Source organism: Dreissena polymorpha, chromosome 7, assembly GCF_020536995.1.
Source record: "Dreissena polymorpha isolate Duluth1 chromosome 7, UMN_Dpol_1.0, whole genome shotgun sequence".
NCBI classification, from domain to species: Eukaryota; Metazoa; Mollusca; class Bivalvia; order Myida; family Dreissenidae; genus Dreissena; species Dreissena polymorpha.
In genome coordinates, this window is record NC_068361.1 from 109722006 (window position 1) to 109748400 (window position 26395).

The window sequence follows — 26395 nt, forward strand, 5'->3', positions numbered from 1 at the left end:
GAGGCACAATTAGTAAAACGTTAACATGGACATATAACGGTCAAGAAATGGAAATTGTTAACAATTTTAATTACCTTGGAATTGTCATGTCAAGCGGTGGCTCATTTGTGGCCGCAACAAATACACTGTATGGCAAAGATTTAAAAGCAATTCATTCTTTGTTCTCTCTAACAAAAGACATGAACGTACCTATAAATATCATGTTTATTTTATTCAATGCACATGTATCATCAATTTTATACTATAACTGTGAGGTTTGGGGATTTATGAAAGCGGAAAACATTGAGTGCGTTCATCGTAAATTTTGTAAAAGAATATTAAATGTAAAGATGTCAACAAACTCATTATCGCTATATGCCGAAGTTGGTCGATTCCCCTTGTATTTAGACAGATATGTCAGGATCGTTAAATACTTTTTGAAACTATAAACAGTAAAACAGAGTAATTGTATTCTTAAACACATTTTACTATCACAGAGACTAGAAATTGAACGAAAAAATAACAGAAACAACTAGTCATCGAGAGTACCGGACATTCTCAACCAAACCGGTTTTAACGATGTATGGCTATTTCCCGAATCCGTGAACTCTAATCAATTCATTCCGTTACTTAAAAACAGATTACGAGATCAGTATATTACTAACTGGAATGTAATTGTAACATCATCTAGTTCAATGATTATAAATAAGGAATTAAAACCAATATTCGAAAGATCTGCGTATCTGTATATTGTTGAAAATAAAAAAACATAGGAATATCATTGCTAAATTACGTTTGTCGTCTCACAATTTATTTATTGAAACGGGTAGACACCAGAACGTCAGAGATCAACGAAAATGTGTTTTATGCAACCTAAATGATATCGAAGATGAATATCACTTTGTTATTAAATGTTCTTACTATGCTGATGTTAGGAATTCATTAATTCCAAAGTATTAAAGATCTCGCCCAAATATGTTCAAGTTTATAGAACTACTTAATAGTTCAAATAAAATAGTGTAAGAACAGTAGCAATGTTTTGTTTAAAATATTTTAAAATGCGAGAAAATGCCTTATATATGTAGGATAAATTACATATTTTTCGCAAAGACAATATGCTTATAATTATGTTATACGTTTTGCAATTAATAAACTACATTTTTACATTTTGTAATCACTATGTAGTAACCTCATCCATGTGATATCCTCACTAAAACATGTTGTATTATATTCCTTTAAATTGATATTTCTTCGAAATGATGTATGTTTTGTATTCAATTTAACGCATGCTGTTATTGCTTATGTATGCTTATGACGAAGAGCTGTATATGCTTAAGTCGAAATAAACTATTCTGTTCTGTTCTATATAAAATGATAAACAGCAATTGTGTGTTCATCCATTAATACAATTGCATGCATTCTTAAACACTCTGACTATCGGGTTGTACTTTAGGACTTTAGGATGTTGACATATAATTGATTTTTTAATGATGTGACAATAATCTTATGCATGCGGAATACACGATATATTTATCAATTTATTACGCCGTGTAACTTATATGCATATATATGTTCAAAAACATGAAATCGGTTTAATGAGATACCACCAACACATATTTATTTAAAAATGTCATAACGTCTGTAAGCTGGAAAGTTGCAATAAAGGCAACGACGACACTCGTACATATGTTTAATGGTATCAATATTAAATAGTTGGCATTTCTGAAAATTACTTGGAAAGTATCGGTTAATTAACTTATTTGTATTTTGTAAGGAAAAGTAAATTTTTACAAAGTGTTTAACGTTCTTCATAGCGACTTCCTAAAAGTATGCTCTGGACAAACCAAACATGAAATAGTTTGCAAAATAAGCAACAAATAGTTTAATTTGAATCGAATCGAAAATAATCGAATCGGACCATTTGGTATCGAAATCGAATCGAATCGAATCGAAATAATGGCGAATCGTTGCAGCTCTAGTCCATTGTGTAATACAGTTGATGCAAACGCAGCCATTTAATCAACATGTCATGTCATATGTAAATATCTAATGACATGTATCGTGTGAATGAATAATATAAACTTGGTTTAGTTGCATAATATCTATTTTAATTTGATTACATAATATATTTGCACATACCATAATTCGTTATATTGTTAGGTTTTGTCGCAAAATAAACTTACCTATGGCGCCGATTTGATGCTTGTCATCTATTGATTTTTATTTTTTTTGTCACGTATGGATTGAGGGATCATTGCCAAGGACTCGATAACAGCATCCACTAGATATGATTCTACGAAGATTGTTAGCTATTTACATATAACACAGTAAACGTCTGTATTGCTTTAATTCTGTATTGTCTTTTTTAAATTCTCTTTTCAAAGTAAAGGGTATTCATCGCATAATGTACTAATTTTAGTTTCACCTTCGGTTAGAATTATTTTTAAAACACCGTAAATTCGTTTTAAAAAGTGGACTATAACGTGGTTGATGTATTTTGGGACCGTTTGCATAACAAGTCACAATTCTCAACACATGAACGATGCCATTGACATTTTCATCAAAATTAAAGCAGACATTTCCGCGCTAGTTCAACGCGCGTTGTTTACAACCTTATAACAAGAGACGGTTTACGCGTTGGATCTACATGTATCTTACTGAGGATTCCGGAGACAGTTAATACATTAAGAGTGTCGTCCTACAAGAGTTTCCAATCAAGTAAGAATGACTTATGATTTAACATTTAATTGAGCATATGCAATATTTTACAAAAATAGAAAGAAGAATCGAAAGTAACCGTAATGGTAATTCGCACATACTTGTAGAACATGAGTAATTGTAAATTTATATAAGTGAATGAGTTGATTTCTAATAGTTGATAATTTAAACTTATCTTCAAGGTATATTGGCTATTATTTTACTCATTTCTTGATGTCCTACATTGTTCTTGAACTTTACAAACTTTTATAAACTTTACAGTAAGTTAATTGATAATGGTATTACGTTTAAATATACTAAACCAACCATTTTATAAACGGAATTCAATTAGCATTTAAGTTACAAAAAATCATGCCATGGTTTATCGTGCGGGGATATCTGTCTGATATGTTTGTTTTATGCTTTTAGAAAATTAGGTCGGAACAAATCAGTCATAGTAAACAATTCAAATGAGTGGCGTGGGTTAAATTGGTGTATTATTTGATATAATTTGTTGTAAGATGAATATATTGTACATATAACGAAACACATATTTACTAATGAACCAAAAGAGAGTAGCCGCACCATTAAACAATGTAAGGATTGTGAATAATTAGGCTCTCTTGCCAGATCAAAATTCAGTAGTATTTAGAACGCAGTACGAACTTATAGTTTGCAATCATCCGGGTGTGTAAACAAGAGATAATGTTACACTGCGAGACAACCTTGCTGGTCGTAGCGTTTATATCTACAACGTTAAAGTGACTTGTTCAAATACGTGTGCGAATTTTGAAAGTTTGGGCATTTAGATTAAGGCAGAGAACCATAATTATATAATCGAAAAAAACAACAAACTGTAAAATTCCACCAGTTTTTGTCATACATTAGGAGGATCGACAAGTCAGTAACCTAAATTGTGTTCCATACGCTCTACCATAAACTGCATTCACAAGCTGTTGACGATTTTGACATTCAAGTAAGTAGTGCGGTAAACTGATAATACATAGTACCAAACAGGGAGTTTTCCTGTAGAGTTTGTATAATTGATGAAAAAACATTTACTGTGCTTGGCACTGATTGCCGCAAATTCACGTTTCTGTTTTAACCTCAGATCATCAGCTTGTTTAAAGACTCCAAAATTACGCTAACGTTTTTGACAGGCCACAAAAACAACATCCCTATTATAATGAATCTATCAACGATCAATATTCCTGACGTCATACTGCAAAAAAACGCACACACAAAAGGAATAGAAGAGTGGAGATTATCAAATTCGTTCAACACAATGCCTAGAGACATATCACAGTTCTGTTTTGTTGATTGGCAAATTTCCATGTTAGTTACGTATGAGGTTGGTCTATCTTGGCGGCGTTACCTTTTTTATCAATTCTGACAAAACGTGATACATTAACTAACATATAACTAATTGTCGAGCGCAAGAATCACCCTCCTATGTGAAGTTCAAAGTTTGGCTATTATATAACTTCTTTATATAGATTTGAGTTTGATTTGGCACATCTGTTAATTATCTAAAGACGACCAAGTTTCGATTTGTATTTGCCTGCTAAATACGAATAACGGCCCGCTCGCGACGGCATTTTGTTACTATTTCTAGTAACGATACAGTGTTGTTGTTTTGTTTTTTATTTGGGGAGGGGGGCTATTTTGGGGCCGAAATGCGGCCTCATTCTCCTCCTTAAAACATTTATAAATTTCCCCTTTTTCTGAAGAAAATTCCCCTCAGGATGTCTATACTATATGTAGAAAAATAAAAAAATAATAGTTTTATTCCATAAATTCAGTCCAAAATATGAGAAACATGTAAGGACACACGTATCAAAACAATATAAAATCATTTCAAACAATTATTTGACCTCCTGTATGAGAAACCTGAAGCCGAAATTCGGCGATTTTCTATTGGTCATCGGTTTTCGCGACCCCGTTTGGTATTGATGTTTTGAAGAAATAATGATAACAAAGTGTGGAAACAGGCATATTTTCAATAAATATAGCTGCTGCTAGTTCTATCTAAAACAAAACATCTTAGACAAAATAATTGGCTTTAACAGATGAGGGCTTGTCAGGTGCAACGTACAATATGAAAGAAAGGTAATTCAAAACATCCATTGCCTCATTGCTTAGTACTAAGTGTTTAAATTTGTCAGAGTCAGTGATTTTATAAAGCAGATTTACTTGTGTTTTTCAAGTCGGTATGCCATCACAGTTTGTTTGCCTACTCATATTTATCATATTTGCCCAACGTGTTACATGACTTCTTCGATCTTCATTGAAGTTTTTGGTTATGAAGAATATGATGTTTTACATGACGGTTTTGTCTTATCTTTAACTGCATTCTCTAAGACAATAGCTAATTAGCTGGAAATATGCTTCTATAACTTTATAAAACACTGTATAAGCTATCGAATGTGATTTAACCCTCTAAATCACACAGTTATACAACAAGGTAAAAATTCCCATTTTCGAGCTTTGAAAAAAGCGACGCAAAATTCCCCTACTGTAGGGCCTCTCCACCTTTCCCATCAACCTGAAAAAAGCACTGCGAAATGTAATGTCTTATTCATTTTACTGTTTATTTTCGTTGTATTTTGGTCATTATGATCCCAATTTTAACGATATTGACATAGTATCAATAGTTATGAACCGAAGATTCAGATGTTATTCGGAAGTAGACGATGCAAATTGTACAGATTACTACGATGGCATTAAGGTGACATCACCGCTCAAAAAAAGAAGTCGGTACAACACAAGTGCTGTTTACCCGTCTCCCCCCCCCAAAAATAACTCAGGGAAACACAAAATAAGTCTGTTTTTACGAACTTTTTTTTTTGACTCGAGAAATCAGATGTTCTATTTTCCCGAGTTAATTTTGTTTTGGAGAGGGGAAAACAGAATTTGTGTTTTCCCGAATCCTTTTTTTGGACTCGGGGAAACACAATCATTATATTGTGCACACAAGATAATCGTCCAATCACAGACGCGGATTATATTGAGGGACTTAATCCCTCAAAATAATCAGCCAATGAAAACGTCCCTCGTAGCCATAAGTTTTAGCAGCGGTCAAAGACTACTCTACCAAGGGCAACACTACTTCCCTCAATATAATTAGCGTCTGTGATTGGCCGATAATAATGTGCGCAAAATATAGCGATTGTGTTTACCCGACTTAAAACAAAAGAATAATAATAACTCAGGAAAACAGAATTTCTGTTTTCCCGATTAAAAAAAAACAAAAACCGACTTATTTTGTGTTGCGGTTTACATTTCATTCGGGGAAAGTATTGTGTTAAAATCCTCCTCCGGCCGATGGACGTTAGTACGAAAAGTCCAAAGAGTAGATGATTTATCATTTTATAGTTTTCTTCCTACTTGTGTATTGACGTATCAGTGTTTCTTTCCCCGAATGAAATGTAAACCGCAACACAAACTCAGCTAGCTGAAAACGCTTATATGCTATTGAATCTCTAGTTTCCTTTTGTTTTGTCGATGCGTCGTAAGTTAGATCTTGGACTCCTTCCACGTGCATAGGCTGAAATCCATTATAGTGAACTTCTTGCATTAATTCGTGAACACACTGAATTCGGGCATACGATATCATATTAGTAATGCTAAATGCATTCAGACAATATTGGTGGGATTTCTTTAGAAAATCGTATAAGCCGTATTGAATATATAATATTCATACATATCGTTGATAATTCGTATATTATTTGAAAGAGTATATTATTGATGTATTCTTTCGAACAATTCGAGTTCGGACAATAACATGATTTAATGCATTTCTTACAAATAAAATTGAAGTCACCTTCATTAACTTCGATTAAATGTGAAGAAAATATCGTTTCAAATACGTGGATCCAGTTTCAGTCGATTGGGAATTTATTATCAGGAGATTGACTGTAAATTAACGCTCACTGGCTAGTGGTATGTTTGCGAATGTTATCAGTAGCTGAAGTGCTGTGTAAATAGAATCCGATAACAGAGTAAAAATCACGCTAACAGCTCTATTGGAAAACCGACTGCGATATGTTTTACATGCGAGTTAGTTTAAAATCACACGATATATAAAACGAAATCCAATCACATAGTATATTCTACGGTGGCACTAAGGTGATATCACCGCTCAAAATAAAGAACACTCTTTTATTAATATTTCGCCCAAACGGGCTTTATCAAAGTTTACAAACACGAATTCACTACATAGTTATAACTGTCGTATACACCAATAAAGTAAATGTTTTATAACGTCAAATATGACAGGAAATGACGTCATGACGTCGTACTTTACCATGCGATATACAATTGCGCCAAAATACATAATATACATGACATTTCGTTGTATGGTTCTTATACTTTATCAGAAATTCATGCCCATTGTAATTTTCCAAATTGAATTTGATAATAAAAAGTATTACAATAACATCATATTGTTATATCAATAATAATAACTATATTAATGATAACAATAATTAATATAATAATAATATAGATATTTACTGTACCAACCTAAAAAGAATATTCACAAACTCAAAATTCCTATTTTGTAGTCAACACTATTACTATAATATCTCAACACTAATTCTTATTGACTATATTTATCAACATTTAAACAAATTGAAATGATTAATAATTTATTATTTATAATAATTTTAATTCCAATCTTTTAAATGAAGTTAAATTCTAATGTATTGTGTTCATACATATGCACACATATATACGCATTCCTTCACACTTGTACATATTCACTCATATACTTGCACATATAATTACAGGTACACAAATAAACACCTACATGTGTACATACATACAAATATACATATATATATACACACCCACACATATACTCATATATACACACATACATATCCACCCTCTCACATACTTACGCTCGCATGCACTATTGTTGGAGAATTATGCATTTTGAAAATAGTTATCGTTGCTTAAACTGTCTACACGAATCTCGTATTGGCCTACACTATCGCCTATAATTCTGCCATACTAAATCGGAAGCTGCTTTTGTGTTAAGTCCATTTGGAACTTCTGTCTTTAACAATTGAATCCAGTTAAGTTCTTTTATCTTGCGGTAGTAATCCGAATTGTCTCTAATATTTTGTAAAACACATACTCCCATGTCTTCTACACTATGTTGTCCGGAGTTAAAATGCTCAGCAACAGGTTTGCTTCTGTGGTGCCTTGTATCTGCCTCATGCTCCTTTAATCGTTCTTTTAGTGAGCGTGATGTCTCCCCCACATAAACTATTTTGCCACACTGTATACAGTTTATTCCATAGATGACGTTACATGCTTCACAGGTCTGCCTTTTGCTAATGGTCACTCCACTCACCCCTCCACGGTTGTGCAACCCCCTTGTTAGCATGTCACACACTACACACTTTTTGGTGCATCTTTCTACTGGATTGACCTCCCTTGTCATAGTACGATTGGTTTTTTCATGCACTAATATATCTGCTATGTTCTTGTCTCGTCTGTATGCAACAATAGGCATTTCATTAAAAACTTCCTTCATTCTATTCGACTCGTGCAGTAGAGGTAGGTGCTTTTTCACAATATCGTGTATGCGTGGTAGTTTTTTCGAGTACGTAAGTACAAGTGGAACTCTTTTCATGTTTTTCTTCTTGTCTTCACTTGGTTTCAAAAGAGTATCCCTATCCAGCTTGTCTGCTCGATCAAATTGCCTGTCAATGATCTTTCCGCTATAGCCACGTCTACGAAGATAGTGTTTTAATTTTTCTTATGGACCTGATAATCTGTATCTTTAGAACAGATTCTTTTCAGTCTAATGGCTTGACTATATGGAATGGCTTCTTTTGTTTTTCTTGGATGGCTTGATTTGTAGTTTAAATACATGTGCTTGTCTGAGGGTTTTGTGTATAAAGATGTTATTACTTTCCTATCTTCTATCTTCACGATAGTATCCAGAAAATCTATTTCTTTCCCACCAACTCTCATTTCTACTTGAATACTTTTATCAATCTGGTTTGCAAACATAAGGAACTCATTAAGTTTTTCCAGTCCATGTGTCCAAAATCCAAATCCATCGTCGATGTATCTTTTGTAAAAGATTGGTATGAACTCATTCTTCATTAGTTCTTCATCCCATTTACGCATATAGGCACATGCAAAATTCCTCCCCAACTTTGAGCCTATGGCAACTCCTTTTCTTTGTTTATACTCAGTCCCATTGAATGTTATAATATTGTTGTCAAGAACGGTGGTTATCATTTCTTCTATTGCTTTTGAAGGGATGGTTTTGTCTGTTCTAGTTTCAAGTGCTTCTCTACATGCCTCTAAGCCTTTTTGTTTAGGAATGGATGGATAAAGTTTGATAACATCAAAGCAGAAAAGCATTGTATTTTCTGGAATTTCATTGGGGATTTCTTGCAGTTTTGTCAGAAAATCTGTTGTATCTTTAATATAACTTGGTGTTGTTTCTACAAACTCATTCAACTCTTTCTCTGCAACTTCTGCCATGTTTTCTGTGGCCGTCCTAATGCCATTCACTATTGTCCGGTATGGATTGTTATTTTTATGGATTTTTGGATTTCCTTTTAACTTTGCTTCTTGGGGGTGTTTTGGTATTAAGTAATCTTTCAGTTCCTGGTCAATAAGGCCGTCTCTATATAATTTATTTGCTACCTTTTTAACCGCCCTGCTTGCTTCATGTTTACACTTTCCGTTGTTTTTTTCATAAGAATCACATTCATTCATTTCCTTCTCCAGATTTTTGATATAGTCCTCGGTATTAACGACCACCACTCCTGATCCTTTGTCTGCGGGTCGAATGATTATACTTGAATCATTCAGCAAGCTTTGTAAGGCCTTTGATTCTTTGTCACTTATATTTGACTGAACTCTGTCTTTAAGTCCATATAGTATCTCTCGTTTTACCGCGTCAATATATGTATCAAGACTTTTTTCTCTCCCAGGTGTTGGTGTAAATCTACTTTTTTTCTTCATCCATGGTTTGATATTATCTTTCTCCTGATCATTTTGTTTATCATGGAAATACTCTTTAAGCCGCATGCGTCTTTCCCACTCACAGAGATCGCTTTGCAGTTTTGTGATGTCATATTTGTTAGTTGTAGGTATGAATTTTAAACCTTTTGATAGAATTTCTTTTTCATTAAATGTTAAATCCCTGGAAGATAAGTTTATGATTGTTGAAAACTGATCCTTTGTTACCAAGTCTCTGTCTGTATCTTTGTGTGGATTGTCTTTGTTTATAACCTTCTTTTTGTCCTTAAAACATGCATGTTCCACTTCAGATGGTTTCGGAATTCGTACCATTTCATCATGCGATATTGTTTTGACATGGGGCTTTTCGGGAAGTTGTTCCATATCGAACCAGTCAAACTGAGACGTATCTTCAATTCGGTCATGTGATACTTTTTGTTTACTTTTCACTCTTAATGAATCAAAATGTCCATGTTCCATTTTCAAGAAAAAATATCGCTTTATTTTTGTACTTTTTGTAACCGGTTCGAAATTCAGAATTTGAGTTACACCGTTCGTTACGTTGTAGATCTGTACAACAGCTGAATATACCGTAGCCGCTGCATAAATTTCTGCTTCTGTAGCCCATGAAGACATTCTGCCATCTTTATGACTCTGATTTGTTATATGAATGTTGATGTCCTCATCTATATATACTGAATACAGATTGGTGTTGTTGTGCATATGGTCAACTATCTTATCTCGTATACATGCATGTTTCTCCACAGATCCATAAATGTCTAAAGCAATACATCTGTAAAAACAATTCCCATCTCCTACTACATTTTTCACAATGAAATCATCTAATGAGTTATTAATGTCTCTGATGTCAAAATTAAGCATACGTGCCTTTTGTAATTTGTTTTGTTTCCGTTCATATAGACTCCTTTGTAAATGATTTGAGTTTTCATTATGAATATCAACATTGTTGCTTTGTAATTCTATTATCTTACTTGTAATAGCCTTTTCAGTAAGTGTAATCAACCGCAATGACGCATCCTTCTTGACTTTGGCACATTTTTCTCGAGTTTCCAGATCCATATCTATTTGTGGTTCCCATTGTAATTTAAATCCATTCGGCACTATTCCTTCCGTGAGGCACTTATTTAAGAAATCCGCATGTGATTTGTAACGTAGCAATTTACTCTGGTGCGATGGTATGTAGTTCTTCATACTCATAAATCTTTTAGGAGTGTAATGTCAATACTCAGTTTTATATCCAGTAGGGATAAAGATATACATATTTCATAGTAAAAACACTCTTTTATTAATATTTCGCCCAAACGGGCTTTATCAAAGTTTACAAACACGAATTCACTACATAGTTATAACTGTCGTATACACCAATAAAGTAAATGTTTTATAACGTCAAATATGACAGGAAATGACGTCATGACGTCGTACTTTACCATGCGATATTCAATTGCGCCAAAATACATAATATACATGACATTTCGTTGTATGGTTCTTATACTTTATCAGAAATTCATGCCCATTGTAATTTTCCAAATTGAATTTGATAATAAAAAGTATTACAATAACATCATATTGTTATATCAATAATAATAACTATATTAATGATAACAATAATTAATATAATAATAATATAGATATTTACTGTACCAACCTAAAAAGAATATTCACAAACTCAAAATTCCTATTTTGTAGTCAACACTATTACTATAATATCTCAACACTAATTCTTATTGACTATATTTATCAACATTTAAACAAATTGAAATGATTAATAATTTATTATTTATAATAATTTTAATTCCAATCTTTTAAATGAAGTTAAATTCTAATGTATTGTGTTCATACATATGCACACATATATACGCATTCCTTCACACTTGTACATATTCACTCATATACTTGCACATATAATTACAGGTACACAAATAAACACCTACATGTGTACATACATACACATATACATATATATATACACACCCACACATATACTCATATATACACACATACATATCCACCCTCTCACATACAAGTGTGAAGGAATGCGTATATATGTGTGCATATGTATGAACACAATACATTAGAATTTAACTTCATTTAAAAGATTGGAATTAAAATTATTATAAATAATAAATTATTAATCATTTCAATTTGTTTAAATGTTGATAAATATAGTCAATAAGAATTAGTGTTGAGATATTATAGTAATAGTGTTGACTACAAAATAGGAATTTTGAGTTTGTGAATATTCTTTTTAGGTTGGTACAGTAAATATCTATATTATTATTATATTAATTATTGTTATCATTAATATAGTTATTATTATTGATATAACAATATGATGTTATTGTAATACTTTTTATTATCAAATTCAATTTGGAAAATTACAATGGGCATGAATTTCTGATAAAGTATAAGAACCATACAACGAAATGTCATGTATATTATGTATTTTGGCGCAATTGTATATCGCATGGTAAAGTACGACGTCATGACGTCATTTCCTGTCATATTTGACGTTATAAAACATTTACTTTATTGGTGTATACGACAGTTATAACTATGTAGTGAATTCGTGTTTGTAAACTTTGATAAAGCCCGTTTGGGCGAAATATTAATAAAAGAGTGTTTTTACTATGAAATATGTATATCTTTATCCCTACTGGATATAAAACAAAATAAAGAAGTCGGGAAAACACAAGTTCTGTTTTCCCGTCTCCAAAAAAAATTCTCTTTTCCTAAGTTATTATTATTCTTTTTTTTGTCGGGCAAACACAATCGCTATATTTTGCGCACATTATTATCGGCCAATCACAGACGCTAATTATATTGAGGGAAGTAGTGTTGCCCTTGGTAGAGTTGTCTTTGACCGCTGCTAAAACTTATGGATACGAGGGACGTTTTCATTGGCTGATTATTTTGAGGGATTAAGTCCCTCAATATAATCCGCGTCTGTGATTGGACGATTTATCTTGTGTGCACAATATAATGATTCTTTTTCTCCGAGTTCAAAAAAAGGATTCGGGAAAACACAAATTTTGTTTTCCCCTCTCCAAAACAAAATTAACTCGGGAAAATAGAACATCTGATTTCTCGAGTCCAGAAAAAATTAGTTCGTGAAAACAGACTAATTTTGTGTTTCCCCGAGTTATTTTTTGGGGGGAGACGGGTAAACAGGACTTGTGTTGTACCGACTTCTTTTTTTGAGCGGTGATGTCACCTTAGTGCCATCGTAGTAATCTGTACAATTTGCATCGTCTACTTTCAAATAACATCTGACTCTCGGTTCATAACTATTGAGACTATGTCAATATCGTTAAAATTGGGATCATACTGACCAAAATACAAAGAAAATAAACAGTGAAATTAATAAGATATTACATATCGCAGTGCTTTTTCAGGTTGATGGGAAAGGTGGCGAGGCCCTTCAGTAGGGGAATTTTGCGTCGCTTTGCTCGAAAATGGGAATTTTTATCTTGATGTATACCTGTGTGATTTAGATGGTTAAATCACATTCAATAGCTTATACAGTGTTTTATAAAGTTATAGAAGCATATTTCCAGCTCATTAGCTATTGCCTTAGAGAATGCAGTTAAAGATAAGACAAAACCGTCATGTAAAACATCATATTCTTCATAACCAAAAACTTCAATGAAGATCGAAGAAGTCATGTAACACGTTCGCCAAATATGATAATATGAGTAGGCAAACAAAATGTGATGGCATACCGACTTGAAAAACACAAGTAAATCTGTTTTATAAAATTACTGACTCTGACACATTTAAACACTTAGTACTAAGCAATGAGGCAATGGATGTTTTGAAATACCTCTCTTTCATATTGTACGTTGTACCTGACAAGCCACCATCTGTTAAAGCCAATTATTTTGTCTCAGATGTTTTGTTTTAGATAGAACTAGCAGCAGCCGCTTTATTTATTGAAAATATGCCTGTTTCCACACTTTATAATCATTATTTCTTCGAAAATTAATTACAAAACGGGGTCGCGAAAACCGATGACAAATAGAAAATCGCCGAATTTCGGCTTCAGGTTTCTCATACAGGAGGTCAAATAATTGTTTGAAATGATTTTATAATGTTTTGATACGTGTGTCCTTACATGTTTCTTATATTTTGGACTGAATTTATGGAATAAAACTATTATTTTTTTATTTTTCTACATATAGTATAGACATCCTGAGGGGAATTTTCTTCAGAAAAAGGGGAAGTTTATATATGTTTTGAGGAGGAGAATGGGGCCGCATTTCGGCCCCAAAATAGCCCCCCCCCCCAAATAAAAAACAAAACAACAACACTGTATCGTTACTAGAAATAGTAACAAAATGCCGTCGCGAGCGGGCCGTTATTCGTATTAAGCAGGCAAACACAATTTATATCGGCCCGCTCAGCCAGGCCGATTTTTCATACCAGAAAAGAATAGAATCGCGCGTCTTCAACTGATAATGGCGTTCACATTCAGTCTTAGCCAAAGGTGATCAATACAATTATCCACAACACAACGCAATAATCGGACATAATTATAACGACACGTAGCACACAATATTGATAATACACATTTCGATTGAAACTGAGATTCTTCCGTACAGATGTATGCCTCTATTAGAGCTTGAACAGGTGTCATCGAACAGCAAACTTTATAGAACAAGACACACCTCGACGACAACTTGATTCCGGTGCTTTAATAATAAAATAATAACGATGTGTTATTCACTTTTTGTTATTCTATCCATTATTCTATATTGATTTTAAATCACATTTTTGTAAACGAGTGTTTGAATGCTAATCACTTTTCACCAAAAACACGATTTTCGAAATCGAATGACTTGTCGGAGCGATTACAATAAGTGTATTTCTTATAATGCATGACAAACACACACTCACACAATCCGAAATATGTTTTGAAATCGTTCGATCCTTACAAATATTTAACGCTTAAATAAAAATTCCTCCACGACGGAATTGTTGTCCCTAAAATCAAGAGAGTCTAAAACTGTTTTTCGTCACAGAAATGAGGTCACATGTGTTACGTCATAAATTGCGTAATCAATTGAATGAAATTGAAAGTACGGAAAGCTGGTTCTGTAATAAATTTAAATGAAGGACTGGGGAACAACCACGAAGAAAAAAAGGTATTCCGTGGCGAAATAGAGACATACCATTACCAAATGGTTTTGGTAATTCCATTGCGTTGGCACACGCGCGTCTGTCGCATTTAAAGAAGAAGCTTTTGCGAGACGAATCCTTGCACAAATGTATTCAATGGCTTTACGGGAATACATAGACAAAGGCTACGCCGAGGAAATTAAAGAAGAGAACAATGAGCGTACAAATTTACGGTGGCACTAAGGTGACATCACCGCTCGAAAAAAAAGTCGGGAAAACAGAAGTTATGTTTTCCCGTCGCCAACAAAAAATTAACTCGGGGAAACACAAAATAAGTCTGTTTACAGCAGTTATTTTTTTTGCGACGGGAAAACAAAATTTCTGTTTTCACGTCTTTTTTTTTTGAGCGGAAAACACAAGTTCTGTTTTCCCGTCTCTTTTTGTTTTTGAGACTTGAAAACACAATCGCTATATTGTGCGCACAAGATATTCGGCCAATCACAGACGCGGATTATATGGAGGGAAATTGAAAACGTCCTAAAAGCAAGTTCTGACAAACAAAACATACTACTACTACTACTACTACTACTACTACTACTACTACTACTACTACTACTACTACTACTACTACTACTACTACTACTACTACTACTACTACTACTACTACTACAACTACTACTACTACTACTACTTCTACTACTACTACTACTACTACTACTACTACTACTACTACTACTACTACTACTACTACTACTACTACTACTACTACTACTACTACTACTACTACAGCAGCAGTAGCAGTAGTAGTAGTAGGAGGAGGAGGAGCAGTAACAGCAGTAGCAGAAGCGATAGCAGTTGTTGTAGTATTAATAGAAGTAGTAGTAGAAGTAGTAATAGTAGTAGTAGCAGCAGCAGCAGAAGCAGCAACAATAGCAGCTGCAATAGTAGTAGTAGTTTAATTTACTGTTCACGTTAATAATTGATTGCGGTGCGCTAGTCTTCGTTAAACGTATTAGTGTGTACAATGAGTTTTTTTGTATGTAAAGAAAAAATCATGATTGAAAGAAATCTAATATTACTGTTTACATGCTTATTAAGTAACAGTGCTCTGCGGTTGTGCCATATTAATTTAAAATTGCTAACATTAATATTAGCATGCACATTATAGTTAGTTATATAGTCATTGTTGCTATTACATTACTTATAATGTGACTACTATGGTCACAATGAATGTGTACGTGTTCTTTTGCACTTTGTTGCTTGCTGTTGTAAAAAATGTACACATTTCATGGCGGGGAGTGTTAAAATCATTAATATGATTTAATTTGAAAGCTTAAATTGTTTAAAGGCGCGACATTGTATGACGCCGTCATATATAATATTTTTCCACCACGTCGCACGTTCACGCTTCACCATTTGACGTTATGCATTTTTAAAAGAAACATTATTTGGTTTGTGAGGTCCGCTAAATGGGGAAATAAAATATTCAGATGTAGCGAACTTGAATTATTATTAAAAGTTCGATCTTTATTAAAAATGTTTGAAATTGTCATTAATCAAACTTTTTACCCTAATGAGTGTATGCTAGTATATTATACTTTGAATAGCATATATGTTGTACTATAATCGTATTATTCAATTTATTTGTATTGTTAAGTTCATGCGATAGTACGATAGAGACAGTGCGACAATACGATGGCAACAGTGCGAAAGTACGATGGCGACAATGCGACAATGCGATAGTGCGATAATACGATGACGACAGTGCCACAATACAATTGCGACAGTGTGATAGTGCAATGGCGACAATGCGATAATACGATGACAATAGTACGACAACGCGATAGTGCGTTTGCGACAATGCGATAGTACGGTGGAATGCGATTTTACTATCGCGTTGTCGCATTGTCGCCATCGTACTATCGCATTGTCGTCATCGTACTATCGCGTTGTCGCATTGTCGCCATCGTATTGTCGCACTGTTGCCTTCGTACTATCGCATTGTCGCCATCGTACTTTCGCGTTGTCGCATTGTGGCCCTGTGGATTTTAATGTGTAACCACGAATGCCCTAACGGTATTCCGTAAAAGTGCGTGTGGTTTGGACTAAAGTTCCATTCGTTTGATAACGTTTGATTACTGTGTGATACACTTGTTTGGATTTAATCGGAAAGGTACGCTAGCTTCCGTTTTACAAAATAAGTCTGAATAACCAAATTGTATTTTGTCTTCACCGTTTGTATTGATCTATTATCAAAGAATATAACAGAACGTCGTTATAATTGGGAATCTTGTGTGTGAATTGAAAACCTAATCTGCTTCATATAGTATATTATTCCAAATTCAAGACTAGCGTGTACGCCGTTTCAATGCAGTGAATAGATTTTCCATTATGTTTTACAGACGTATATCTAGTTTGAGAGAGTCCATTACATATGTGTATAAACCGCTGTTGATTACGCTAGAGAAAATAAGTAATATAATTATAACACTAAATTATTTTAGAAAGAAAGTTTATTTTTGTTTCGGCTCTATTCATGTATTTTGACAAATAAAACAACAACGCCAACACATTTCTACATTTGATTTCTGCCCTTCAGAATGACAGGGCAGCTCAGAGATTCAGATAAGACACAACTGGAACAGTGGATTGGTCAAGGACACAAACAATTTACCCTTCTGTACAATGCAACATCTGGTGGTTGTTCATCACTGAAGTTCCACGAGAAATGTGACCACCAGGGCGCCACAGTAACCGTGGTGTACAATGAGGTGGGATCCGTTTTCGGCGGCTACACTTCGGCCAGCTGGGCTGGCCTTGTAAACGGTTGTACAAGAGACGACAAAGCCTTCTTGTTCCAGCTGAAGGTCTTAGATAAGGATACATTTCGTAAATTCCCAGTCTCAAATGTAGAGTACAGCATATGTTCTCTTGCAAATAATGGGCCCATTTTCGGTAGTAATACCGGAAAAGATATGAACTTATTCTCTGGCACCATCACAAACAGCGGTCGGTTATTTCAATTGAATGGTGGGTTTGCGTTTGGTAACAACTACACCATGTCTGGAGTATCAAGTTGGAACGATATTCATAACGGGAACTTGAAAATCAAAGAACTTGAAGTGTACAGTGTAGCAGGTTTGACGTTTTACTTTCCTTTGCCATACAATTTGTATCCTGAGAGTCATAATATAAGACTTTTTAGTTTTATTTTCAACTGCAATTTTGAATTATGTACCAATATACGTACATCCACATTTTAACCGTTGGTACATGTAAAATGTGTAATTTTGTTGTTGTATCTTCCTACCTAACTACCTGCGTACCTAACTACTTACTCCGTAAAAGGTGCACCCATTTAGGGAATAATACGCCACTTCCGGTTCTGCCCCTTTATCTGATTTTACGCCATTTCTGGTGGTGTAAAGCCACTTCATGGAATGTTTCTTTTTTTACCGGTGATGATACGCCCCTTCGGAGGATGAAACGCTTCTTACAGGATTGTTTAGCCTTTCCGGTGATGTTAAAACCTTCTTACGGTCATGTTACGTCCTTTCCAATGATATTTTGACATTTGCGATGGTGCGCCCCTATCGGTGATGATACACTAATATCGGTGATATTATGTTCCTGTGTGTCACTTATGTCAGTGATATTAAGCCCCTTTCGAGAATTTGACACCTTTTTCATGAGATGTGTCATTCTCTAAGGATGTTTAGCTGCTGGGTATGTTTACCCAATTCTAAATTTTACGACGGTTGAAACAATCATGATTAAAAACACAATCCTATTTAATAAAATACACTGGCGGGAAACAACTCAAAGAACGTCGCTGGAATGTCTTTAGGCAGTAGTTTCTCTTTGAACACATAAACATGTTTTGAAACGTTGATTACTATACAATTAAATACTTTACATTGATGTCTAATTTTTGTAAACAACTGGATTAAGGGGATTATTAAATTGATTCGTTTTACGGTTTTAATATTGATGTCTTACTGTCATGTAATAGTACAAATGTATTTCTTTTATAGTATTGTTTATTTTACATCTTATTTTCATTTAATGCTTGTGATAGTTGTACAATGAAATGTTTTCCACTTATTTATAAAAAAAGTATGCTAGACTAAAGAATATTCGAGTAATCGGGACTTTCATATAGACGCGTGCTGTAATGGCATAATTATAATGAATACGGTAATAAGATAAAATCCTTGGTAAGGGAGTTTCTTCACCGGATGGGTTGATAAATATCCGGACTTAAAATATCCGTAACATCCTCGGATCACCATTTTGTATTAATCAGGGCAATACAGCAAACAATCCTATTTTAACAACTAAACGATGATTTCACCGAAAATAAAATCGTACCCTATGTGTATTTCGTCATATCCAGTATTAAATAGAGAACTTTATATGTAGCTAAACCTCCCGAGGAAACAAATCAGGAATGGCGGAAAGTACCTGAATGGAGTGAAAAGGTATGTCCACTGAATTTAAACAATAAGTAATTGTCGGAGATACATTTTCCTCCTCATAAATTATATCATTACAGATAAAGCTTTCGATGTTCACTTAAATATCAACACTATTCTCAAACAACTTTGTACCGATCCAGTTGGTGAAAGATCTCATGCAAGAAGTTCAGTCGATCAAACCTAGGAACGGTTTGATCCAAGATTATCGCACCGTCCTGATTGGTCCAGTCGGGTCCGGAAAATCCAGCTTCTGCAACACGGTCGATTCTGTATTTAAGGGCAGAATTACATATAGGGCTGTTTGTGGGGAAGGAAGACACAGCGTCACCAAATCGGTACGTCTTAATGACAGGCCTTAATAACCCGATGTAGGCGAAGAATGTATCTTTTTAATAACCATCTCTATCAAATATTAAATAATAAAAACATTATTCAGTAGATAAAAAACCGATTATTGATCATTATAACAATTCAGTATCAACCATACGCATTCAAATCAACACGAGACAAAGGCCCTCATGTGCGAATATTTGACACGAGGGGGCTGGAACTCGATTTTGGAATTGACACCACGGAGTTCACTTTTTTGTTGGATGGTCATATTCCAGAAAAATACCAGGTATAGAATTGCAATTTTTAACGTTATAGAAAACAATATTGCATCCATTTAAATTGCTACGGCGAGCACATTGTTGATTTTGAAAATCATTTTATCCGATAAAAAATATTGTTTTTCATTTTGTACATGAAATATGTCATTTGACCTCACGAGTAGATTTGATTGAAAACATTTTTTTATTAAACAATATACATTTAATTTGTCTTAAAAAACTGTATAAGTTCAATTAGCAAAATCATATTGAAACCGTTTTAAGCTGACTGATAGCACAGTTAGCATCCTTTTATATTGAATGCTTGGAGAAAAAGGCGTTTAAAAGTTGTTTTAGAATTTAGAATTTAGATCGGCTTAAGTTAAACAATGATATAAGCCAGCAGTATAATTATACATTTGTTCGTTTTTATTTATTTACCTTCGTTGATAAATAATCTGTTTAGCCTCCACGTCCATGAACAACACGCTCTAAATATAAATTCCAAAGTTTAAAATCACAGGGTTTATATATATTTCACATCTGGTGCAGTATGTGTTAATTAAAATCATGTTAATGCTGTAAATAAATTAATTTGAACGGAGATTTTATCTGTGTCGGTATAAAAAGAATGGCAATAAGGGACCATGGTAATCTTCGTCTAAACAATACGTACGGCCACTTTGCTGTTTACCAGTATAAAGTACATATGGACACAAACCAATTTAATTCAATTTGTTTTACTTAGTTTCAAGCTGAGAAACCCATTTCCGTTGATGATTCGGCGTTTGTTACGAAGCCACAATTTAGCAACAAGGTTCATTGTGTTGTCTTTGTTCTGGATGTATCTACGCTTTCAACGCTTGACCCCGAAATGATGGCAAAAATCAAAAGTTTCCGGACTTTATCAATACGGAAAGGTAAATCTTAAGTTTTCGTCGGTTTAAAAAATATTTTTCTTTGTTAACCTGATTTTTCGTTGAGTCAAATTAATGTTTACGCGGTTAAAGATTAAGATAACATTTAAAATGTATGCAAGTGCACCCACAATATATTTTACTTTTACTTTACGATATGTATTTATATTTAATAAAGCAGTCACATAAATATTTAGATCAAACAAAATTCGGTTAATGTATTCCTGATTATCATTTCTGTAAATTGGTTGACAAATCTAATATAAAAATGTACACACAAATGAAATTATGATTCGATTTATGCCCAACGGAAACAATACACTTCTTAAATCTGACAGTATTGCAATTAAGATGCGTTTAAAGCACATCCTTCTCATCGTATGCTTTATCACTTTTTGCCCGTCGCTTTTTTCGGTCTTGCATTGGATGCCGTCGTCAACATTTACCTAGCGAAAACTACGTGTAAAGGTCAAAGGCATTGTCCGATCTTAATTACCCTTGGTCAGAACATACATTTTTGTATATCCCAATAATTGCTCAGACGATTTGAAAATTGTGTCACAGAAAATCTCAAGGTCAAATTTTAAAAGGTTTTTGAAAGCTCAAGATGTCATATTTGTTGGCCCGAATGGTATAATACTTTATCATAACAATTGGTCATATTGAATATCAGCTTTGTTCACAAATATGTCCTGTCCATTGAAAACCATGGTCGACAGGGGTGAGAGGGGTTGTCAATTTTCCCTTTATTACTAAAGTAACAACTTGCGAAGATTTCAAAAGTCACGTTTGAAATCAGAAAAACGTTTCAAGTTGCTTAACTGATACATCGATCGAGTCTAAAAATCGTTCTGATTGATTGAAAAATACATGCTTGGTCAGAACACTAATGTCCTACCCATATACAATCGGTGTGACACAGGGTATAAAGCCTTCGGTTAACGTCACATTTATGACACAAAGACTGAGACATAATAACAATAGATTATTTCTGTTGGATTGGTTGAACGCACCAAACCTTTTGACCTCTTGCTTTATTTAAGCTTGGTGCTGTTATAAATTACACTTATTAAAACCAAATGTAATTCTGTATTCTTCCAGGCACTGACCATGTCTCAAAACGCTTATATAATTGGTTTAGCAGCAAAAAACTTAATATGCATATCAAATGTAAATGAAAACAAATAGTTGCGATAGCTTTTATCTAAAATTCCTTTGCGACATTTAAGAGTGTCAAGTTGCACTTTTAAAATAGATGTTGATTTCTTTGATTTAAAGTTGTGTGTATTTTATAGTCATCTTTAATAAATGCGTCTTTCTGTTTCATTTTACCAAGGGATACCTCAAGCGGTTATCTTGACGAAAATCGACCTCTTTGACAAAGCTGTCGCCCTGAACTTAGAGACGGTATACTCGAGCTCTGTTATTGCTAACACAGTGCAAACAGTCTGCGATATGTTCGGCTTTCCAAAGCAACATGTATTTCCTGTTAAGAACTACGGAGATGAGTTGACGATGGATGACAGGGTGAACTTCCTGGCACTATTTGCTTTGAGACAGATCATGTACTTGTCTGTGGATCATATTGAAAATCAAAGCACCGACAGCACTGATTGTCCCAATGAAGAAGATGGACACGATTTAGAAGCAGCTTCAGAGTCCATTTAATAAGAAAGATAAGGGAGGATTTCTTTTAAACAGACATTAATGTTTTTCGCATGACTTGTTTATAACTTGGATATTCAATTTGATTGATGATTATATAATGTTTCATAGCGCATTCGAACTAGAATTATGACTGTTAATATTCAGACTCAAGTATAATGTCTTTTTGCGTTGATAAACTGGTTTTTGATTGTTGCTGTTTAAATGGGATTTATATTAATATATTAATTCGTTCATTGATGTTTTGTTTCGCCTTTCTTAAGATCTATGGTATAAACTAGTAACTGTTTTTTTCTATAAAGAATATGTTCTACTTGCAACGGGTTATTACCTTATTATTGTATTTATCTTTTCATTTGATTTTTTGTTACATATGGTGGCCGTTTGTTTAATTGCATGTTATTATATATTATAGTTATACGATTATCGATTATATTAGACTTGTTACATTAATGCCATATTAACACTAACATTTTAAATATCAGTGGTTTATTACGTGCTTCTAAAATACAACACACTTATCTTGCTCTGAGGAATATTAAACCAGTTAATGATTGGATTCGATATTAAACACAAGAGTAGCTTTATTGTAACTAAATTAAATTTAATTCATCCCCTGTTTGATTGCTATTTATTTATTGTTTTAATGTTTGATGTTGTTTATTTTAGGATATTCATTATATCAAAAGACTGTTTGGATACAAGAATTACACTCTCTATAAAGATTCTTCAGCAATATCAAAAATACATTTATAAGTGCATTTTTTCGTGTTTTTTTGTGAGTTAAAAAGGATTTTAATTAACAACTATGCCAGTGCCATGCTTCTCTAAAGAATGTAAAACCATCTGTGGATAAAATAAAGTTTAAAAGCGATGCTAACTATTGGATTGTAAAGCTACAGCCAGTAAAATGTTAATTTATTTTTACTATTCAGAGAACTTTAGGTAAAAAATATTACACTGATGTAAAGGCTTACCATAACAATTGCAGTAAAAATCAATCCTGTTAGTGCATCCGTTATAAGTAAGCTTCGGCAGTTTGTTGTCGGTTGAAAAAACAAATGGGAAATTTATTATTTATTGTATTATAGAACAAATCTTACAAAACCTGAGTGTATCAGAGCCGGCATGCTGAAGTTAAATCAACGCGTTTATGGATTGTGTTGACTTTTACGCTGTGTTTTGCTTAGAATTGCCAAGGACTATTGAGGGTACCGCAAACATCACAAATAGATATCATGTTACTACGACATGTTCGAATCAGTATCTGTAATAATTGTTTGTAATAGGTAGTAACAATAAAATGTACTGATTTGTTTTGCAAACAAAACCTAAATTATTTAAAACATAGAAGTGATATAATAAATAGAATATCAGGTTAGTTTGTTGGTGTACTTGAATTTGTCCGACTCGTCTCATGTAATCAAACACGCACAGATAATTATATTATATGCTCTATGTATCATATCGCTATACATGCATCGAGTCAATCAACTCACACGGGATAATGTTAGATTATCACAGTCAATAAACGCGCTCTATATTTTGCTGATGTTCATGAAATGCCGTTGGCAATATTGATGTGCTTTATTTCAATATTCAGATGTACAACTGATGCAAAGAGAAAATTCATGTCATGCTTTATATGCGCTTAACAACTATAGTTTGTTGCCAAACCAATTGAATATTGGCTGTTAAGTTTTTGTTGTTGATTATATTAACATTGCTGATCCATCGTTGGTACAACAGGTAACACATGGGGTTGTATGATCGATTTCCAACTGAATTTTAAATGTCTTTTTACACCAACGGATGGTCTGTTACCAGTAGCAAATATATATTGTTCGATGTATACTTAACTGTTGAGAGTGCTTGGAATTGCCGCGTTATACACGCACATGTAACTCCAACTGGAACAACTTATAAACAATACAGTTAAAACAAACGACAGTTAAACAATGGGGTTTTCCCCGGCTTTTAAAAAACTTGTGTATCTACTTTGGTTTTTCTTACCATGTTATTACAAATAGCCATTAACCTCATAATCTCTTGAAATGTTTGTAAAATATTCTGAACAAAAAGCTATATGCGGCGGCCTATCGGTCCCATGACAACAACAAATTGTGTGACCGCAATGTCCGGAGGTTTACGTGGTACTGTCCTGTTACTCAAGTGAAAGACACATATACACAATAAACAAGCTGTGACATGTGCAAATTCTGACGGGAAAGTGTTCAAAAGCACGTGTCCAAAGGGAACGACGTAGTATGATGTACGCAACGAACGTATATTGACGTATGAATGTTAACAACAACCAATGGACCGCATGCTTACCCAAGACATGACTGATCAGCGAAACGAGCAAAAGGCCATTATTTGGTACGTTTGTCACGGCTAGTTTGACGTTAACATATGGTGTCTGTTTGTATGTCTATAACGGTAGAGACTGCATTGAACTTGTTTCAAAACAAACAAATTAAAGGGGCCTTTTTACGTTTTGGTAAACAAAATTAAAAAATGTTTCAGATTCGCAAATTTTCGTTTTAGTTAGGTCATTTGTGAGAAAACAGTAATACTAAACATTTACCATGCTCTAAAATTGCCATTATATGCATCTTTCGACGATTAACAAATTACAAAGCGTTGCAACGCGAAACGTTTGAATAATTTAGAGAGTTCTGTTGTTGTCGTTATATTTTGTGAAACTACGAGGATTGCTTATTTAAAGTACAAGATACATCATACAATGTGTAAGCGCGGACGGTCGAGTGGTCTTAGTGGTAGAATTTTAAATCCATGACTCCAGTGGTCAGTTGTTCGAGCCCTGTTGAGGGTTTCTTATTTTTTTCTTTTTGTAATTTTATTCTTTATTTTTTACTGGAGCTTTTCAGATCCAATGTTTACATTTATCAATATTAAGCATTCAAAGAAAAACTTCAATACATGCCAAAATCTGTAAAAAGACCCCTTTAATACTTTCCCTTGTGATATAGACTATTTGACGAGAACCATAAGACCAAATCGTTATAGTTGATTTTACACTTTTACGGGATGAACATGTTAATTGTTACTGGAGCATATTTGAACATTTGGCCTAGCTTTTATGGATTTTATGTGAAGTTCATTATATTTGCACCTGTTAAAATATTGATATGTATTGATCTACAAACCGACGATAGAAGATACATTAACACTCAAAAATGTTCACAATATTGATACGATTTTTCCCATTGCAGCATAATTTAAATAATGAGATTGAAAATTCAACACATGATACCGGTATTTCAATAGTGACCTGAATTTGAAAGTTTATAGAATCACGTAGCACAGCAGACACATGTCTTCCCACTCGTATCTGATCTCGATATATTAGGACAGTGACCACATTATTGGTTGGTACTGTCGATGTAAACGTGCGTCACGAACACTTGTTCTCATGTTTCATCAGTTTTGTGGTATCCTGGCCAGCAAACCGCGTTATCCAGTAAACCAGGTGACTGGAAACAATACATTGATGATGCGGCTAAAGTACCAGAGGCGGTTGATTCTTTTCATTCCGAGGAAAGTAATATGTAGGGGTAATGCAGTGTTCATGTTGAATTGAGTAGCTTATCGACTTATAATCCAAATGTTACTATTAAATGTTGTTTAGCATGGTGAATACAAACTTTATTTTCAAATAACCATTACTGGCGGATGGTTGTTTAAGTGTATACATTACAATAATATATACTGCTTACCATATATTTATGTTAAGTGAATATAAATATATTTAGTGCATTATTTTACTATACCAATCACTCAATAACATTTATGTACACACCAACTGTGTTAATAAGACGAATCCAAAAATTACTATTAAAAGCAATTACACACTCAAAAGCAATGAATATTTTGTACAATATTTCGAAAACTAAAGTTGACACACTAAAAGTCAATG

At 33.7% G+C, this 26395-nt stretch overlaps 4 protein-coding genes across 4 annotated transcripts in view; 3 read left to right on the forward strand and 1 right to left on the reverse strand.

Moving 5' to 3' along the window:
- Window positions 1-26395, forward strand: part of LOC127837185 (interferon-induced protein 44-like) — a 103495-nt gene that overhangs the window by 20668 nt on the left and 56432 nt on the right. The window lies entirely within an intron of this gene.
- On the forward strand, window positions 2575-23836 carry LOC127837184 (interferon-induced protein 44-like). The gene is made up of 7 exons (XM_052364110.1): window positions 2575-2697; window positions 17405-17943; window positions 19228-19286; window positions 19424-19618; window positions 19759-19902; window positions 20622-20793; window positions 22127-23836. The coding sequence occupies exons 2-7, from the start codon at window positions 17406-17408 to the stop codon at window positions 22456-22458; spliced, it is 1440 nt and encodes a 479-aa protein (XP_052220070.1). The 5' UTR covers window positions 2575-2697; window position 17405; the 3' UTR covers window positions 22459-23836.
- On the reverse strand, window positions 5189-10313 carry LOC127840028 (uncharacterized). Its single transcript, XM_052368416.1, has 3 exons — window positions 10261-10313; window positions 8602-9853; window positions 5189-5221 (listed from the first exon to the last, which is right to left on the reverse strand). Exons 1-3 carry the CDS (start codon window positions 10311-10313, stop codon window positions 5189-5191), a joined length of 1338 nt encoding a protein of 445 aa, XP_052224376.1.
- The window catches only part of LOC127837183 (interferon-induced protein 44-like), an 82392-nt gene continuing 72956 nt past the window's right edge, over window positions 16960-26395 (forward strand). The window contains exon 1 of the mRNA XM_052364109.1: window positions 16960-16978. The gene's annotated coding sequence lies outside the window, so the exon portion shown is untranslated. The remainder of the gene's footprint in view (window positions 16979-26395) is intronic.